This window comes from Centruroides vittatus, unplaced genomic scaffold (assembly GCF_030686945.1).
Source record: "Centruroides vittatus isolate TY-2023 unplaced genomic scaffold, ASM3068694v2 contig_351, whole genome shotgun sequence".
Classification (NCBI taxonomy): domain Eukaryota; kingdom Metazoa; phylum Arthropoda; class Arachnida; order Scorpiones; family Buthidae; genus Centruroides; species Centruroides vittatus.
The window spans coordinates 1,003,344-1,022,750 of NW_027122174.1; the positions used below are offsets into that span (position 1 = coordinate 1,003,344).

The following is a 19,407-nucleotide window of genomic DNA, read 5'->3' on the forward strand; positions in this document are numbered from 1 at the left end:
TTTGAAGCTTATCCAGATAGATGCATCTTGTCACATGTTTTTCAGTGAAAAAAGGCTGAACTTTGAATTTTGAGACTGCCCAAATGAGGGCATTTCAAACAAAACTTTAAGAAATATCTGTTTTATATCATCAAACTTAATCACTTCATCTCTAATAATACATTCATAAAATGTTTTCATTATTTTGCTGTCTGTTACAAATAATTAAAAATATTACTACTGTATTTTAGCTATTCTGTCTTATGAACAATTAAATATCAATTTTATACATAATACTTTTGAAGAAGCATGGATGAAATGTCTGCTATAAATGCAAAATTATTTTATTAGAATATCTTCCATATTTTATGAGAATGCATTTAATTATATTATAGGTTATTACAGTATTTATAATTTTGTGTAATAGATGTAATTTAAGTTTGATTTGTTTGTTGAATTATTTTTTTTCTATTTTTATCATTTTGTAATTGGACTTTGTGTATTCATATATAGTAAAATCTCTGTCCAGTGAAACTGAATGGAGATATTTTTGTTTGAAATTTTTTATGAATCTATTAAAACACGTAATGTAATGTGTTTGTTCACTTTACACAGTTTGTTCAGAATTGTTGCCGCTAGCTAGATTGGATTGTCGGGAGCTTGCCAGAGGTAGAACGAGCAATTATTTATTGGGATTTTGTCACAATGCCAGGCTGCAATTTTTCATCACACTGCACTTAGTTTAGTAGTGTTTTGGGCCCGGATTCACAAATGTCTCGTAAGATATGACATAGTATCTCTCCAATATCATAAAGTTACAAGAAACTAACAATATTTTATATTTCATATTCACAAAACACATTGCAGCACTTATGATAAAACAGAAGGAATTGGCAATGAGTGTGTGTCTTATGACATCACTAGTGACTGATTTTGTTTTAGTAAAGACGTTTCTTCTAGAATTTTCTTGCTGCGTGTGGTATTTAATTTGTGGTTTGAGGAAAGGTATCATTATATTTCTTGAGAATTAAAATTTATTTATTTAATTTTATTACATTTAGAGGAAAAGTCATGGTAGACATTATTTGATTTCCCCCCTACAATAACATCATAAAAACAAATAACACCCTTAAAATAAAAACAATTAAAATAAATAAAAAATAAAAACATGGATAGGAATTAGTTACTTTTAGATTATTTATTTGTGTGTGTAATAGATGATACCTAAAAATGTAACTGATCTAGGTGTAGAACTAAATCTATCCAAAATTGATACTGGTAGTTAAATTAATAGAAATATTGAAGAAGTTTGAAATAAATTGACAAATGAACAGTTTTTTGGCTGAAAAAGATAACATTAAATTATAATGAACAAGATTTTTTCAGATGACATTCTATAAATTCTATCAATTTTTTCATCATTTGATAGCATCTTACAAGTTTCAAATCAGAAATGTTCAGAAGAAATAATCAGAAAAACTATTGAATCGATTATCTATCGATAGAACCAAATACTCTGCCACCAGTACGTAGACCTATGACAGCTCTTAGATATTATAATAATTATCAGGCTTTTTACAATATCATAGCTTACGATGTGCTTTGTGAATATGACACTTTTTGCATCTAGCGACTTACAAAAAATTTTGTTGTAAGTTATAGTATCAAGTGTTTGTGAATCTGGGCCTTGTAGGTCATACTCTTCCTGTTGACAGTGAAGTCATGCCAATCATCTAACTCCATTCAAGAGAAAATTTTTGAATTGAAATAATGTGATTTCATGCCCAAAGCAGAAGTTCGTACAGGTATCCCTTGTACAGCATGGTTTTGCTTTAACACTGTTTTGGAAATCCTTGATACAAAATTTCACAATTTTTTAAGTGTGAACTTCATTATTTAATATATTAATAATAATAATAATATTGTTATTATTATTATTATTATTTTAATTCAAGCACATGCGTCGTCTCAAATTTGCCCACAGATTTTAGAATATTGAAATTTCAAATTATTTTGTGCTTTTTGTCAGGTTTACTTTAATGAAAACTGATAGTGCAATAAGTGCTATTAAACTTTTCCTTTTAACTATGGGTAAGCAATCATTCATAAAATGGTGAACAAAATACAGCGATATCTTGGTACTCCACTGAACAAATGCGACCTACTAGAACAAATTTTTGATTAATAACATATTTTCATTTTTATGATAAAAATAAAAAGTATGAAAATGTTGCTGATACTTCTGATCAAGATCAACAAAAAAAAAACTGAGATAAAATAAAACTTTGTAAAAAGAAAACGTCCTCGTTTAACTAAAATTAATATTAATTAATTAATGCATAATACAGTACTTTTAATTGTGATTGTTAATTAATTATTGACCGGAAATAAATTATCGATTGATTTAATAAACATATTTCTCTTAGTCATGAAAAAGAATAGTATCCTTTTGCTAACCTCTGTAACCTAACCCTGTTTTGCATTAATCGTTTGTTTTGTATTGCACGGATTTGCACATGGAATTTTTTCAGAACATAACTACTGTGTTATATGAGGGATACCTGTATATAGCTAATTGGGGCATCCTATCTCTAAGCTTTTCATATTCGGCCTTGACTCTCATCTACTTAACACCATTTTCAAGATTAAGGAAGGACAGACAGCCAACATTGGGAATTTATAGGTCTACAATTTTTTTTAGCATGCTCCACTATAATAGTGAAGTGCTTATGTGAGGACTTTTGTATGTCTGTCAGATGTTATATATTTGAGACAGCAATTGACAGCAAATGTATTTATTAGTTTTGCCAGGAGATCATTTGAAAATCAAGTAAATACATGCAAAAAGATTGATTAATGACAAAGAACAATTTGAAAATCAATTTTTATTTCATAGAGTATCATATACAAAATTTTTGCATGCAAATATTTACCAAGTAGATTCAATTGTATTTTGTCATGCTTCCATTCAATCCATTCATTGCACATGTCCGCACACATGTGCTAAAGGAAACTGAACATTTTCTTTTACTGTAAGCTGTAGTAAAAACTACCCAGTTCCGCCGGAATCTATAAACCACATCCCTTACTGTATATTCAGTGAAAAATTCTTCTGAACTATGACTTGATTCCAAGAATTTATAAAATTTATTTTAAACAAAATTAATATTTGATTTGCTTTTGTGGAGCATGCTATCAGATTGGCTTGACCAATCTTGCTTAACAAATGAAATATGTTGAATGTTTCTTTAATAATAAAGCTTTAAAAAAAATAATGGGTAGTGAGTAGGAATCACTACTTGCTCCTTTTTCTCTAGGTCCAGGGAAAAATTACCAGCTCCTCTCTAGACAGCCTTGCTTCTATTTAATTGGGAAATTTAAAACATATTAATCACTTTAATTAAAGTTTTTTTGTTTGTGCACCTTTTGTAGCAATATTAATTTTTTTTGTGCAGCAACAATTGAATATTATTTTATTTCGATTTTAGATTTTTAGGAAATTCATATTTTCCTGTAATTTAAAACAATTTAATAGAGAGTTTTTTAAATAATAATATAAAAGCAATATTTTTATTTTTGTGTGTTTAATTTCATACTTAAGATAGTAATTAGAATGATATTTTTTCTTGCAGGCCTTAAACATAGTTAACAAAAAATTAAAAGTGTTTGATCAAGAAGAAGAAAAATTAGACTATTGAATCTCTGCTGTGATCTGTATTTAGAAGAGGAACTGAAAAAGAGAACACTCCATGGCACTCCCTTTGTATATCTAGATAAATTATATATAAGCAAATCATTTTGATATGTGACTTGTCTCTTTAGAATATAATGATATTGGATGTTTCTGTTTGCAAGTTGGCAAACTAATGTTCTCTGACATCATCTAGTCTGTTGCAAGAGTGCCAAGTGGTTACATCCAAGATACTGGAATCAGTTCTAAACAGAGCAAGTCATAATGTCAAAAGCATATTGTAAAGTCAACCGGCATTCGTCACCGAGCATTGTCATATTTATGAAAACCATCTAGAGGAGATTTGGCGGAAATCTTCAAATTCCCATTATGCATTGATTTTATAATAATTATCCCTTAAAAAAATCATCACAAAACAATTTTTTTTACTCTGCAATTATTTGATGTGCAAATCCAAATGACATGTATTTTTGCTTTCTTTTTATAATTATTTATTATTGCTCTTTGTACATATCCACTAAGAAATTCTATTTCTTGTGGTACAAAAGACTTCCACGGAATTGTCTTCTGTCAGTGATGGAAAGCACACGCTTTGGCACTTCCCACATCGTTCGAGAGTGCACGTGGCATTTTTATCACACATAGGAAGGAGTTTTCTACATCAATTGTTCGTAAAAACTAAACGTCCAGTTTTTGCTGGACAAAGTAAGTATATTTTGTTTTCTTATTGACAAATACCAGACGTATTTTCAATAACGAAACAAAGACATCTCGATCACCGACGCAAAACATCTCAGTTAAAGATATAATACGCACTCTCTTTTGACGGAGTGCGGTTTTTGACTATCATCGTTTCAATCATCACAATCACATCATCTTTCATTATCATCCTCATTTGCATCTTAATTGTCGTCTAGTGTGGTTACATATAGTGTTCATGCGTAGCTATACACAGATTGTAATATACTGTATTTGTCTAGCTTCGACTGTATTTGTTGGTACTAATCAGCAATAAGCCTTTTTTCATCATGTTGAATAGCTACGATTTCATAGCAACATGAACACAAATATCAAGATGATGTGTAAATATTAGGTAATATGACAGTATTCATGAATCATTCTTGATATTCTCATCAGCTTGATTGTGTCAAAATTTGTTCCACTGCTTTACTGTACATTCTTTGATTCTATTAAATAAATCGTGCTGTTCTTAACTTTTGAAAAAAGTGGAGATGTTTATTTTGTCAATATTTCAAATACACATTATAGGATACTGCTATCAAGTTATAATACACGATTTATCTGATTTTTACTTTCCGGCCATTATATAGACATACCGGGGAAAAGTAACGGAATTGTCGGATTTGACCCGCGGAGTTTTTTGCAAATCTCCACGTTTTGAGACCTGCTATTTTATAATAATTAAAAATATATATAAAGTTTTACAACAAAATCTTGTAACAGGTGGTGCCACATATAATTTTAGATAGTTATTTTGATTAATAATACAAATGTTATTTTTAAAATATAATCTGATAAAATCCGGAAAAGTTACGCAACTCGTTTCTAGATTTTTTCAGCAGATTAAACACGAGAGGATACGACGAGAAAGAGAGAGAATTAGGGGTATATTTGTAAAGTCAAACAAGTTAAATGAGAATGAAGGCATTTCTTTCCCCAGACATTTTGTCCAGTTCATTCACAACAAAATAGCTGTTGTTTCTAAAATCAAAATTATGAATATTGCTAGTGCAGTCTTTTTCAATATATTTTTTTCAGATTGTTTCATATGGCAGTTATTTGTTTCATTCAGTTTTTTAATCCACAGTTTATACTTTCAGGTGAATTTAAAAACACCAGTATCATCAGATGCTGTTTTCTTCACAGTGTCACCGAAAATCTCATCAGTATCGGATGCTTCTTTGTGAATTTTGTTTCATTTGAAATGTCATCATAAGGGCACGAACCTTAAGCCGAATTAGTATTTTATAATCGACTCATTAATAATTCATTTAGCTCATTTGGCTTTACAAATGTATCCTAAGTTTCATTTATCACTAGTGCTCGGTACTAGGTGTTACAGTGGAACATCATTTTCAGATCTTTATCGTTTAGATGTACCGTACGTAATTTTATATTGGGTCTGAAACATTTCTATTCTTTTCATCGATTTTCATCTATGAAAAGAATAGAAATGTTTCAGGCCCAATGTATTTCATTCATTGTGAAATCTCATATATCATTTCACTTCTGGTAAAGTTAATAGATATTACAATATTTTAAAATACAAATTCAGAATTTCTAGGATATGTTTCTTTCAATTGCTCATTCAGCTTCGTACTTCCAGACTCAAATGGCATAAAATTATTTCTTCTATGTCCTGTCTCAGAAAGACAGGATTGGTTGTAGATCATTGAAATAATGGGTGTGAAGTGATTATGTTCACACATTTGCTGTATCTTGTAACAGCAAAAATAGAGTGGTATAGCATAAAGACATTTTAGACTTGTACAGGCAAAAATGAGTTCAGAATTCATTGCTGTTTATCAGTGACACAAATTGTTTTTGACTATCGACCACTATGACTGCAACAGTATATACAATAAAAATTAACATTTTAGTGAAATGTTTAAAGAATTTAATTCTAGTACGGTTAAAACTTTAAACATTGTTATAAGCTGTAACAAGGCCGGTTTTGCACCGTTAGCCGCCTGCATGCTACAGATATTTGGCCGCCTCTATCAATACTGATTGATCGTCAGTAAATTCGTAATCTAACCCAACGCACGAGACGGTACTGGTATGTTCTATGACAGTTTCATATAGTTGACAAGAGGTGTTGAAAAATCCATAAAATATTTGATGTATTTTTGATTTTCATTTTATTCAAATCGATAACAAGCGTTTTTGTTCAAAGTTATATTTTAGCGCCGCCATAAAATAGAATTTCGAAATTAATTTCGTTTTAATTTAAATAAACTCCTTATTTAGTATATAAATACAATATGAATATTTAATAACGTTCGTTGCATCTCTCTTTAAATTTTCTTCTGGTTCCGTTAACGATTAAAACAATGGTGTAAGTATCGCATTAAGATTAACGGTACGGGAATAAAGCCCATTCACAATGTGTTACGTAAGCGTGTCCTTAAACTTAATCATAAGAAGTTAACACAAATAAAGCTTGGGGTTTGCGATCTTTAAAAGTTCACAAGTTCCAAGATTTTTACGCTTTTTACGTAATTTAAACCAAGAAACAATTATAGTGGTTATGGAATTCCCAATGATGAATTTTTCTCGGGTTTAACGGATGAATCTTTCAGCACCCGTTGCTTACATTTTTAAGTTTTCTAATGCAAAACACAACATTCGGCGTTATATCCATGAACGGCTGTATATCATCAGTCCAGGGCCGGCGTGACCAGAATACATTCAAGTCCTATACTTATAATAAATAAATTCCTTATTGCGAAATTTAAGTACAAAGGATGTTACATATATTTTTTGTAAGATGAATATTACATAATTTTTATCGCTATTTTCGCCGCCAAATCTTTGATTACGTCATCAAAATTGAGTTTGCTACTTCGCTTTCTATTGAAAGAATAGACAGATGTAAATCGGTCTTGGCTTATCGATGGTCGAAGATAATTTTTTATTAGTTCAACATTGAACACGGTAACAATGGGGTAGCCTGATGCGTCTTTGTTTAATCCATTCACGCCCAAAATAAGACACGTGAAAGATTTTTTAAAATATTATTTATTACTACATACTAGACTAACTAAAAAGTAAAAATAAAAATAAAAAAACGATTTTAGTTACCAGGATACAAAGGCTTTATGGACTTACACTGAACTTTGATGAATTTTGTCACGCCTTCAAACTAAATCATCGCTATTAAAAAAAATGTTCCCATCTGCTTATGGTATTATTCTGTTAAAAGTTAATCAAAATTGGTGTTTTCTAATTGGGTAATTACCTTAACACCTAATGTCCTCCGCACCCGTGTTGCATCGCGCCAACGTTTGATGACAACATTTAATGTCAATGTCTGCAACACGCTGCAACGAAATATTTCAATGCAAAGACGGGAGAGGAAATCTTGCACTCGTGTCAGTGTGCAGCAAGTTGTCATCGATTAGTAGATTCATTCATTCATGTTTATTGACTGTAAAATAATTTACAATTCCCTGTACTGTGAGGCCCGGAAATAGCCCCCCAAAGGGGATATGTACAAGTTTGTTAAGTCAAACCCTAAGATTATAACTTTTATAAGTGTCGAGTCGGCGACACCGGACTTTGATGTCGACGCTCATAAAGAGTAACGGGAAAAACAAAATTTTAGGTAAAGAAAATTTAGAAAGAAAAATATTAAAAATTTAAGACGCAGTTTAGAAAGCAAAATGAAACTAGAAAAAAAAAAATATATATATATATCAAAATGAGCGTAGGTGTCATAGTCAACAATTAAACGCGATCATAGTCTAAAAGACGGTGTCGGATAAACCTTCTTTTGTCGACCTTTCCTGCGACCTAACGAAGCTCCATTTACACCTGGAGACAGGTGGGATACCAATTGGGAAGCGAGGAGGAGAAGAGTTAGCCAATTAGCGATGATTCGATCCCGAGAAAATTATAAAGCCTTCGATGTCAAGGACAGAAGAGCTTCCTCTAGACTACCTGTTGTGTTCATTTACCTCCAATAGTAGTGTTTCCGTTCATCTTTTGTGCACTGTCTCTTCAGAATTTCGAACTTTTAACTCGACGTTGCTACGGGGCCCCTCCAGCGTAGGACCAGACCGAAACCGAAAACAACCTAAAGCTCTGAACTCAAGGACCATTGCTAAATTTATGTAAGCATTTTCGACTAAAATAAACGGTTTCTATGTGAAACGCTTGTTTTTCTGCCTCCTCAAAACCGCCACCCACATGCGAATAGCCCTTAGCCATCCCGACGGTTGGGAATAAAAACTCCCCCCATTTCGGCGAACTTACAGTACCTGCCAGAGGCACAACCAGGGAGAAAACGTACAATTGAAATAGTTTACAATAAGTACATGGACGAGTACAGATGCAACAGAGTGGGAAATCACAGAAAAATGAAAGTACAGTATCCGCGCGTCAGCTTGAAGCCCGGAGAGGACGTACACAAGAGAACAGGAGGGCAGTGCTTATGCCCGAAGTGGGAGACTTATCCCAGCCTGAGAGGGAGAGGCCTAGGGTTAACCAAAACCCCTTCAGAGGTATTGAAGGGAGGGGAAGGACAATTGGCCCGTACCCAAAAGCCCGTTAGGTAAGTCAGTCAGCTTCTCCCAGGAGAAATTTGCTGTTGGTCATTACAATTTTCTTTGTTATGTTTTTGAAAATACGATAAATTTCCCGGTTCTTCCAAATATCGTGTAGGCCACATGGCCAAGTGATGTTTATCTCGCTCAGGAGAAGACAAAGTTCATTCCTTTCACTGCTGGTTATTGGACAATCGTAAAAATAGTGGCTTGCGTCATCCTTGACCATACAGATTGGGCAGTTCTCGTTGGTGCGGTCTGTGAATCGGGCGAGATAACTCGCGAACTTTCCGTGGTTGCTCAAGAATTGCGATGTGAAGTGATTAGGGGTGTACCAGTCAATTTTTAGGAATTGATTGATGTCGGGTATAAACCGATAAGTGATATGATTATTATATTCATTCCAGCGTAACTACCAATTGTTGATGGCTTCCTCCCAAAGGAGTCTTTTCAGGGTGCCCTTGCTGATCCTGTTATATTAAATAGTGATAGTGTTGTCTAAGGCTGCTTCTTTTGCAAGGGCATCTGTCCGCTCGTTTCCCCTCGTTCCTTGGTGAGAGCGCACCCAGCTGATCTGAATACCATTAGGGGAGGTGTCTATTTTGTTCCTTATGTTCACAGCAAGTGGATGTAGCTTGTCAGAATAGATAAGATTGAGGGCCGAGTATGAGTCTGTGAAGATATCGATTTCTAAGTTGTTGTAGGTGTTATCTGTCCAGTCCAGGGCCTTGCAGATTGCCAGGAGCTCGGCCTGGAAAACGTTGCAGTTATTGTGCATCCTGTGTTTTTGATGGTGGATTTCTTGATTATCATCACATGCACAAAGGCACAGCCTATTCCACCTTCGATGCCAGAGCCTTCGGTATAAATTGTAATTCTAGCCGCCCTCTGGTGGTCAGGGTTGCAAGAAATGTTTGCATAGCTGTAGATGGTGTCACAGTAGGGGTGGTCTTTTTCCAGGTTCTCTGTTTTGAAGATGGTACTGCCAATTTGGATATCTTCGCCTATTTTTGCTTGCTGCATCTTACATTTTCGTGTGATGTCAATGTCGATGGGCATTTTGCGTGCAATAACTTGTATGCTGTAGTTACTAGTAGTCCGATAGGCCCGATTAGTAGATTATGCGATTGCATTTTCCACACACACCCGAATATTCTATCTACTATACAGGGGGTCCTGCAAAATGTCTGATGAGTTTTCGTACACGCGGGGCCGGGTTCCGGCGAACGCGCTGAACCTGCCTCGAGCCGGCTCTGCATCAGTCGTCATGCAAACATCAATCTATTTCATCGCCGATCACTATTAAGTCTTGAAGAAAGTCTAACGTAATAGCTAAAAACTTATATGCACATAAATTTTGGTCGTTTTATGGAGTACATACAATTTCTAAACGTTTATTATTTTCTAAACAAATTACAACATACTACGTAATTGCAGTACAATTCCTTATATGCAGGGCCTAATTTAGACCTTCGCGGGCCCCAGGCAAAATAATATTTACGGGCACCTTTACAAATTTTGTATTACTACAAATATAAATAAAATTGTAATATTTAAAATTAAAGTATTTTTATTTCAAAACAATTACAAACATAAAATAATCAATATACTGTATTAATACAAAAAATAACGATTCATGCATAAAAAATAGAAAAAATAAATCATACAATTCTTTCTGATTTTCTATTTTTGTCAAAATATCAATCAAAGAATTTTAAAAAAATCATACAATTCTTTTTCTGATTTTCGATTCTGCAAAAATATTAATTTAGTTGTAATGTGTATTTTTATTTTTCCATTTGAATATCTTACTTGCATTGTATTTTTGGGGCTACAATAAAATTATGCAGCAATAAACATTATATTTTTCTCAACGAACACTGCTTTATTCTGAACTTCACCGAACAGATCTAATGCGCATATATCAAACATTATCTAATTCTCAGTGATGTTGTTAGATGTCGGAGCAGTAGGTAATGTCATTCTTAATTATTAACCCTTGAATATGGCGCTAATAATATAGTAATTCGCAATACTAATGAAACAATGGCACGTTTAGAACCTATTACGGGCCCCGGGCAAGTACCTTGCTTGCCTTGTGCCAAATTAGTCCTTGCTTATATGCAGTGTTTTCAGCATTAAATAATAACATATTTAACACTCTTCCATCCCATCATCTTATTAGAACATAAGGACCAAATCTCGAGATGTAATTTTTTTTAATAAGTAAAATGTCAAGTGGTATGGACATCATCTCTATTGTTCCTATCCAGATCTGTCCGCGATAGAACAATATATTTCATATTAATATCAGGAACGTCAATGTTGAAAAACTGGTACAATACTACAATGCTATAGAGCAGTGATTCTCAACCTTTTTTTCGTCACGATACACTTTTAATAATTTATCAAATTTGGCGGCACACACGGTTTAAAATTGTGTGGCAGAAAACTGAATCAGAAATCAGCTTTCAGTTCAGTTTCTGTTTTACGCTTTTATGCCAGAACACACATACGTAAAAATTCTGACCGAATAGGAAACACCATTGCCACCAACAGTGCTAATTTTATTAATTTTTTCTTGTCATATATCTATTCCTTTGTACCTTCCATTTTTTTCCGCTTCCTCTGCTATAATATAGAAAATTTAAATTAATACACTTGTATTCCGAATTCAAATAAAGAACGTGCGTGTAATCTAAATACTAAGCCTATAAATCAATTCTACTAGACCTACCTGTTGTTTGAAATTTTGCACCTATAGCCATCCATAAACGTTGTTTAAATACAGTGGCTTTATACATAACGTGACCATTTATTTTTTGACTCAAAACGGGACATTGGTTTATTTAGGTTAATTAACAGGTAGTCAATAAAAAAACACTTTTTTAAAGTTATTTATTCAGAAAAAGTCAGTTAGCTTAAAAGTTACGAATTAAAAAATATATATACCCGAAACGTTTAGTTGTATTTATATTTATCAGAGGAACAAATTTGCTTTAATATAGCTGGTGATGATTTTAAGTAAGAATGAAACTCTTGGCACGTTTTTTTTATATTCACCTTAATTATCAACATCGCCTTTAGAACTGAAATTTGTAACTGGGTCTTCTCAGATGGCCACAATTTGTTCATCATAGAAAATACTCTTTCTACTGGAGCATTTGTAGCAGGCAAACATAAAATATATTCAATTAAAATAGAAAAGTTTTCATGCCGAAGATTGTTGGCTCGAAAGTGTTTGAATACTTCCACCCAACGAGTTTCCGTGGAAACATTTAGATTATTCCATTCGGTTACTTTCTGCGATGTAATGTAGTATACAAATTAACGAAAATTCGTCAAAAACTTCTGCATCTTTATTACAGTCAATATATTCCTTTTCAATTAATACATCCAGAGATTTTTGAACGTCTTCCCATGCGGGGACCTTTTCTAAATCTGCCCAATAAAATATCTCCATTTCTTTGGTAAGAAAGCAAGTCCACTGCTCCAGATATTCACGGCTTGTTTGATAAAATTCTGTAGCCGCCCATTTCACAAACTCTTCATCTATGTCAGTAACATTATATTTCGATTTCACTATTAATTGACGGACCATAAATGGAAGAAACTGATTGGTCCGTTTCTGAGTCAAATTGTCTTTTAGTTGATTGATTTCTTTTGCAGCTTCAATTGCCGATACAGTCTGACCTTCCAGTTTCAATTCAGCTTGATGAAAACTTGCTGACAGCGTGTAAAAAATAAAGCCACAATTCGGATGCGGGATCTTCAAAAAAGTTTTTTAGTAACAGGGGACATTTTTCAATACTCAAAAAGTAGTTTTTTAATGGCTGATACATTTTTAAAACCCTTTCCAAGGCAGGCATAAGAGCGAGCCATCTAGTTTTGCTATAGCCGAGCATTTGTTGATATTCCGTTTCAGTTTCTGCGCAAAACTCCTTTAGAGCTTCAACTCGAATCGTGTAAACATAAAAAAATGAATATATCTTCACAATAATGCTTTCGTAATATAAGGGTAACCTGTCTGCAGCAGATTTTATTGCATTGTGAATTCCATGGGCTCCACATCTAATACCTATCAATGGCTTTTTCAGTGATGATTGCAATTTCGTTAACACATTGTTAGTTCCTCGCCTAGCCGCACCTCCGAAATTGACGTTGGCATTGTCTCCGCAAAATGCCACGACTTTTGCTGTCAAATTATTATCTGTCAACACTTGGTTTAAATAATCGACAATGATGTCAGAAGTCTCACCCGGTTGGTCTTGGAGATCTAAAATTTTTACTTGCGCACCTACGTAAGGTTGAAAAAAGCGCACTGGAATAGGGTATATTTTCTTCTTACCGTGGTTTGAAGCGTCGTTTAGTATTGTAATACAATTGGACTTATCAAGATCATCTTTTAATTCTTTCATTGCTGTAGGCGTCAAAACATTTACTACAATAGCTTCTGATTTCGTACGCGCGCATGTAAATTTGGGATCAAAACATGATTGAATTAATTTCGACACACAATCATTAGAGCGAAAACTGTGGTTTTCTTGTATTGTGTGATAAGCCCAGACGCCTTCTGCCGCGGCGATATCCAAATCCTTTAAAGTTGGGGCGTCCGATTTCTTGAAAAAGGTTAACATCGAAGAACTCGAAGCGGCGGTACGATCGGCAATTTTATATTTTTCAGACTTTAAATGCTGTTCAATATCACTGGCACCACCATGGGAAACGCTAAATTCTGTACGACACTTTTCACATCTGACATCTGAGGGAGTATTTATTTGCTTGATAAACGGATATTTTGCTTGTAAGTTAACATTGAACGTACACTTGCGTTTCGGCATTTTAACTTATGATTCCAAAACAAAAGAAGTTTAAGTTATTTACTAGGTAGACGAGCATCAAACAACAACAAAACAAGTATCGAGAAGTGGGCGAACGAAAAATCTGCCAAACAATTAGTCAACAAAGCGCGAGCGATGACGTCTTCGCCACTCTCCGCTATCGTCGCGTCAACCGACGACGCGGTTTGCTCTCGCACACCGATCGCGTCCGGCGCGACGGCCGTCCGGTCGGCTCGACTACTCAAATTTTCGCGCGGTTTCAGAAAACGGGACAATTTTGCGTCCCAGAGTTCATTTCGGGGACACCGGGACTCGTAACTCTAAAAAGGGACAGTCCCGTTCAAAACGGGACGTCTGGTCACGTTATTTATACATGACACTGATGTGGTCGAATGGATTCAATAAACTCCTCTATTTCATTTATTTTTTGGTTTTTCGAGACCGTCGCAATTGTAGGGTTAACCCTCATTGCCGCCATTGTTAGAATAAAAAGCACGTGTCTACTTTGACGTCACAGAAAAGACTTCTCTTTATTGGAGGAATTTTGGCGTAAAAATTTTACGGCGTAAAAAGTAGAGACACGCTCTACTCTATTTTCAGTATTGTTTCAGCCAAAATTTCAGAAAAATTTTTACGCTTTCTGTTTTACTCTAGATTTTACGCCAAATTTTACGCATGTGTGTTCCTGGCCTTTAAAAGCGTAAAACAGAAACTGAACTGAAAGCTGATTTCTGATTCAGTTTTCTGCCACACAATTTTACGCATGTGTGTTCGTGGCCTAACATCCAAACACTGTTCCAGCCGAACCTCGCCGATCTACCAAATCATATATAATTTGAACGCTCTAAAAGTAGAACATAAAGATTTGAAATCCTACAAAAAATTAGATACCCTCAAGGGCTTGAATTATGTTTAGTTTTGTATGTTAATTGTTCTTTTTGTACGTTTGTTACGGTGTATTTGTATTTTGTTTTGGACGCTTGAAAAAGAATAACGGCTACGGTGTGGCAAAGTGAAAGTAAAAGTAATAACTCGAAACGAGCTTGATATTACATAAATGTGTTATACCTCATTTTATTTGTTTTAGAGATTAGTCGGTAGCGTTCATTAGTAAATATACACAAAATACTTTAAAGAAAAATACACGGATTTATCTACATCAACAAAAATAAAAGAACCAACATATTTTATTACATTATTTTGATAGTCAAAATTACCTGTCTATATAAAAAGTATTAAACTGAAACGCACGCCATTTTTTTCTAAGACAATAATTTTGACATTTTTATTAGTATTTTTGAGTGACGCTATTAAAGAAATCGAGGGGGCGTGACTGTTCCTTCCGCAAACCGAAAGACAGTCGTCTGTTTTGCATGTTTTCTTTCGAGCATTTTTTTTCCCTCTAAATGATGAAATCAACTTCAGTAAGTACTTTCTATATAAGAAAAAATTAATTGAAAAATTATATATATAATTTTAAAATAATATACACAGAAATATTTAAGGTAGAATGTCGTTATACATTTTTTTTCTTTTTTTTTTAACATACAGCAACAACTTAATCAAGTTTGTTCTGATGTTTTTTCTTTAAAAATATGTTTTCATGGTGATTGCACTTTTCTCATTCACTTGATATGAGTATCCTAGATGTAGAATGTAGGAGAAGTATGTGTGTGGGTATTGATATTAAATAAAGACAGAAGTCTAGTCACAGGTTCAGGCTAGAATTGAAGTGAGAAGGGAAAAAGACAGATTAAATGCAGAAAGGAAGCACCAGTGGTAACCTGGTCAGAAATTGAGAAGGAACAGAAAGGTAGGTGTTCACCTAGGTAGCCTCAATGGCGGTATCATTTTTAACAATTTAGCCCACATGACTGTGCTGGCTTCCAGTGGAGCACTTGATGTTATATAGCAGGGGTGGGCAAGCAAGACTTCAGCGAGAGCCGAAATGTAGGTTTTGCAAAATCCATGGGAGCCGCAGTTCTGTACTGTCGTGACGGATAGTACGATAAGGTGCGCGATTTTATTATATAATATAAATATAATATAAAACAAATATTGAATTTTTTTAATAAATATATTTTCATAAAATTATAAAAGTGAAATTGTAAAAATAATAATAATAAACAGAAATTAGCACTTTCAGCAAGAGCCGCATGTAACTCAAAAAGAGCCGCATTTGCCCATGCCTGTTATATAGTTTTAGGGGAGTGTGGGCTCGTCCCCACTTGGGCGCCGAGGTATGAGCCATAGCCGGCACTCGGGTGCACGTCTACGTTCTAAGCGTAGGATAGTGGTAGACCGACGACCTTCGGAAATGAATATTGTGCCAAGGGTCGACAGTTGTGGCAGTGGTGTGATTTGTGTAAAAAATAAGAAATAAAATGTCGATTTTCCTAAAGAAGTAGTGAAAACGACAGCATCGACGGAGGTGCCGCCGTCGGGGCTACCTAGGTGAATGTTTACCAACAGAAACGTTGTTGTGTGAGCACCCACTGGTTTACAATGTGGCGGGAAAAATAAATTTTATATACAATTCCCGTGCAAAGGAAGGCAAAAATTCCTATTGGGAGAAGGAATGGCTCGTTCGTTCCCTATCAAATAGTGGTTTGATATGGAATGAACTCGACTGTACAAACTTTGTTCTTTCTTCTATGCTTTGGAGTGAAGAGTTTACACATTTCTAGTTACTTAAATGCAAATCATTTGTCTTTGAAATACATAGATATGTCAAATTAAAAAGTGATAATCAATTCTTGATATGTTTGTGAAACAAAAGTCAAAAACTATTTATTTGTTCAAATTTTACAATTTTAAAATTTAATTGGTTGTAGATTTAAATTTTGTAGTAAATGCAGTTCTTACTAATTTTTAAGATGTTTTATTCTTAACTTTAAAATATGTTTCTGAAATTTGACATATAATTGCTTTAATTTTCTCATCTATTGTTTACTTAACATTTAAAATCTCTTAGTTCATTGTCAAAACAATTATTTATATTCTAAGAATTTCAAATTTATTTTTTTTTAAACAATTGTACTGGGATAGATCAAGAAATTTGAATACTAAGTGAATGAATAGATATCACTGGAAAACTGCCATAAAGGAAATGTAAGTCATATTTTGTATGTTCCTGAACATGACATTTCAGTGTGAACTGAAAATGAAAATGTTTTAGGAAATAGTATTCATACTTTTTTATGTTTAAAGATTGAACCAAAGACCAAACTCCTCTTTCTGTTCTTTCATCTCAACATAGTATATGCAAATATTATTATTTCTTACTAATATTTTCAAGTATAAAATAACAAATACTTGACTTTTTTTAATATACAAAGCATTAACATTTAACAGGGAAAACATTATGTTGAAATTGTAGCTTATGCATTTATATATAAATTAATATTCTTACATATTCTTAATTTGTCAAAAACCATTTATATACATGTGAGAGTGCTTTTGAGTTTACTTTGATTGTAAAAATTTAGAACTATAAAAAATTAGTCCACACACTGTTCAAAAAGTTCTTAAAATTATTTATAGACCAACTGCTGAATGGTGGAGTGTTAATCCTTTTTGTAGCTGTATTTCTGTCAGAACTGTTGTCACAACTATAGGTATAAATTAGTAAAACTTTACACAAATTTTAAAAATTGAAATTTCATGTTTTTAATTATAAAAAATTTTTATAATTATTATATATATATATATATATATATATGTTACAGTCAAAACCCGTTTTTAGTTAGAATGCGTTTTAACAAGTTTAAACTAGTTTATACTGGATGTCTTTGTTAAAACACGTTATGCCTAGTTAAAACTAGTTTTAACTCAAATTCATTTTTGACTAGCAGTAAATTCTAGTTTTAACTAGACAAAATGGGTTTTGTCTAGTTAATTTACTGCTGTACATGTTTTGATTTCAGATAAAACTAATTTTAGCTACATAAATATGTTTGGGGGAAATAAATAAAGTTATGTATAGTGATTCGGGGGAAGATGCCTAACATTTTGCTTATGAAGGAAATTATAGCAATAATTTGGGTTTTGGATGCCTGTAACGAAAATATCATATTCTTGAGCATGTTTTTCAAATAAAACTTTGGAGTATATAAAAAATAATTGTATATTGTGTTTGCAATGATGACTTTTTTACTGTCTGGCATTTTAGGCATCTCACTCCAAGTATCCGGGTGAGATGCCAAATGCTATTAGGGTAAGATAACAAATATAATTGCATAAAATTAATTTTTGAATATCTTAACCAAATTTAATTTATTGCATACGTAGTACAAAGTACTTCATAGTAAGTATAACAGTGCAATATAAGTATTGTTAAGTTTCTGCCCGTTCTAACGTGTTCTATAGCTAGCGAAAGCTTTTTTCAGTCCAAAAACCTTTTTGAGAAGTGCTTATATAATTTCTATGCATATCCTGCAATAAAACGAGAAAACAAAAATTTATTAAAAATAGGCATATTGGAATTTAATTAACAAAAAATAGGCATGTTACCCCAAGAAAAATGTGGCATCGTTCCCATTTGTCGGAGTAAGATGCCTAGCGGAGTCATGTGTTCTAGCGTGTCTGATCGGGATCGGCGGTAGCTCACAATGGAAACTTTAGAACCGTAACTACATCACACATTAATTGTTTTTTGCAATTTTTAATAAATTCTATTTTAACTTTTAGTTTTAAAATGATTCTAGAAACATTTCACAACAAAAATTCATTTTTATCTTGCTTTTATTCTTCTCAGATGTAGAAAATGAGGTAACGGTAGCCAACTACAGCTTTCCGCACTCGATATTGGCCCAACAATTCATCATACAAACACGTGACAATATCTGACGTCACCGTTTGAAAATATCAAAAAGTAGGCATCTTCCCCGCTTACCATCTTACCCCGAATCACTCTATATGTTGCAGTCAAAACCAGTTTTTAGTTAGGATGCGTTTTAACTAGTTGAAACTAGTTTATACTGGATGTCTTTGTTAAAACTCGTTTTGTGTAGTTAAAACTAGAATTTAGGCTGCGTTTCTTTATGCAGCGAGAGTGTAGCGAAATGATGTCACGAGCAATATTGGCCAATTAGAAACCAGTTTCAGTGTGTTCGCTGTAAAGTGCTTCTTGAGCACTGCATAAAGAAACGCGAGATTACTGCTAGTCAAAAATGAATTTGAGTTAAAACTAGTTTTAACTAGACAAAATGGGTTTTAACAAAGACATCCAGTATAAACTAGTTTCAACTAGTTAAAATGTGTTCTAACTAAAAACGGGTTTTGACTGTAACATATATATATATATATATAGTAGTCATTATGTATACATGATGTACTGTACATAACATAAATATGTATGAGCAGTTATTTATCGCCAAAGAAGCCAAAGAAATTACAAAACACGGTTTCGGAGTGTAAAGAACAGTTATTTATCGTGATATCGTCACAAAGCCTGGCTGCGATTTTTTATCATATTTTAAATTTATTTAATTTAAAATATATACTCTCCACCTCAGATTAGTAGTGGCTCGCCCCTGTACATCATACTTTCCTTTAACAATAGAGTCGTGTTGGTCATCTGTTAACTCCTTTTGGAGTAAAATTTTTG

General features: G+C 33.3%; 2 protein-coding genes across 8 annotated transcripts in view; both read left to right on the forward strand.

Moving 5' to 3' along the window:
* LOC136974593 (bromodomain-containing protein 3-like) overlaps positions 1 to 4,896 on the forward strand; it is a 129,670-nt gene extending 124,774 nt beyond the window's left edge. For all 6 annotated transcript variants that reach the window (XM_067269517.1, XM_067269520.1, XM_067269522.1 and 3 more), the window contains one exon: positions 3,612 to 4,896. In XM_067269517.1, coding sequence (XP_067125618.1) covers positions 3,612 to 3,628 — 17 coding nt within the window. In that variant the 3' untranslated portion in view covers positions 3,629 to 4,896. The remainder of the gene's footprint in view (positions 1 to 3,611) is intronic.
* A 10,218-nt stretch (positions 4,897 to 15,114) lies between these two features.
* LOC136974592 (rab GTPase-activating protein 1-like) overlaps positions 15,115 to 19,407 on the forward strand; it is a 134,626-nt gene continuing 130,333 nt past the window's right edge. The window contains exons 1-2 of one of the 2 annotated variants that reach the window (XM_067269515.1): positions 15,144 to 15,223; positions 16,848 to 16,910. Coding sequence is in view for 1 of the 2 variants with exons in the window: in XM_067269514.1 (XP_067125615.1) it covers positions 15,206 to 15,223 (18 nt within the window). In the remaining variant the exon portion in view is untranslated. Of the gene's footprint in view, positions 15,224 to 16,847; positions 16,911 to 19,407 lie in introns of both variants that reach the window. The other variant, XM_067269514.1, reaches the window with a different exon arrangement.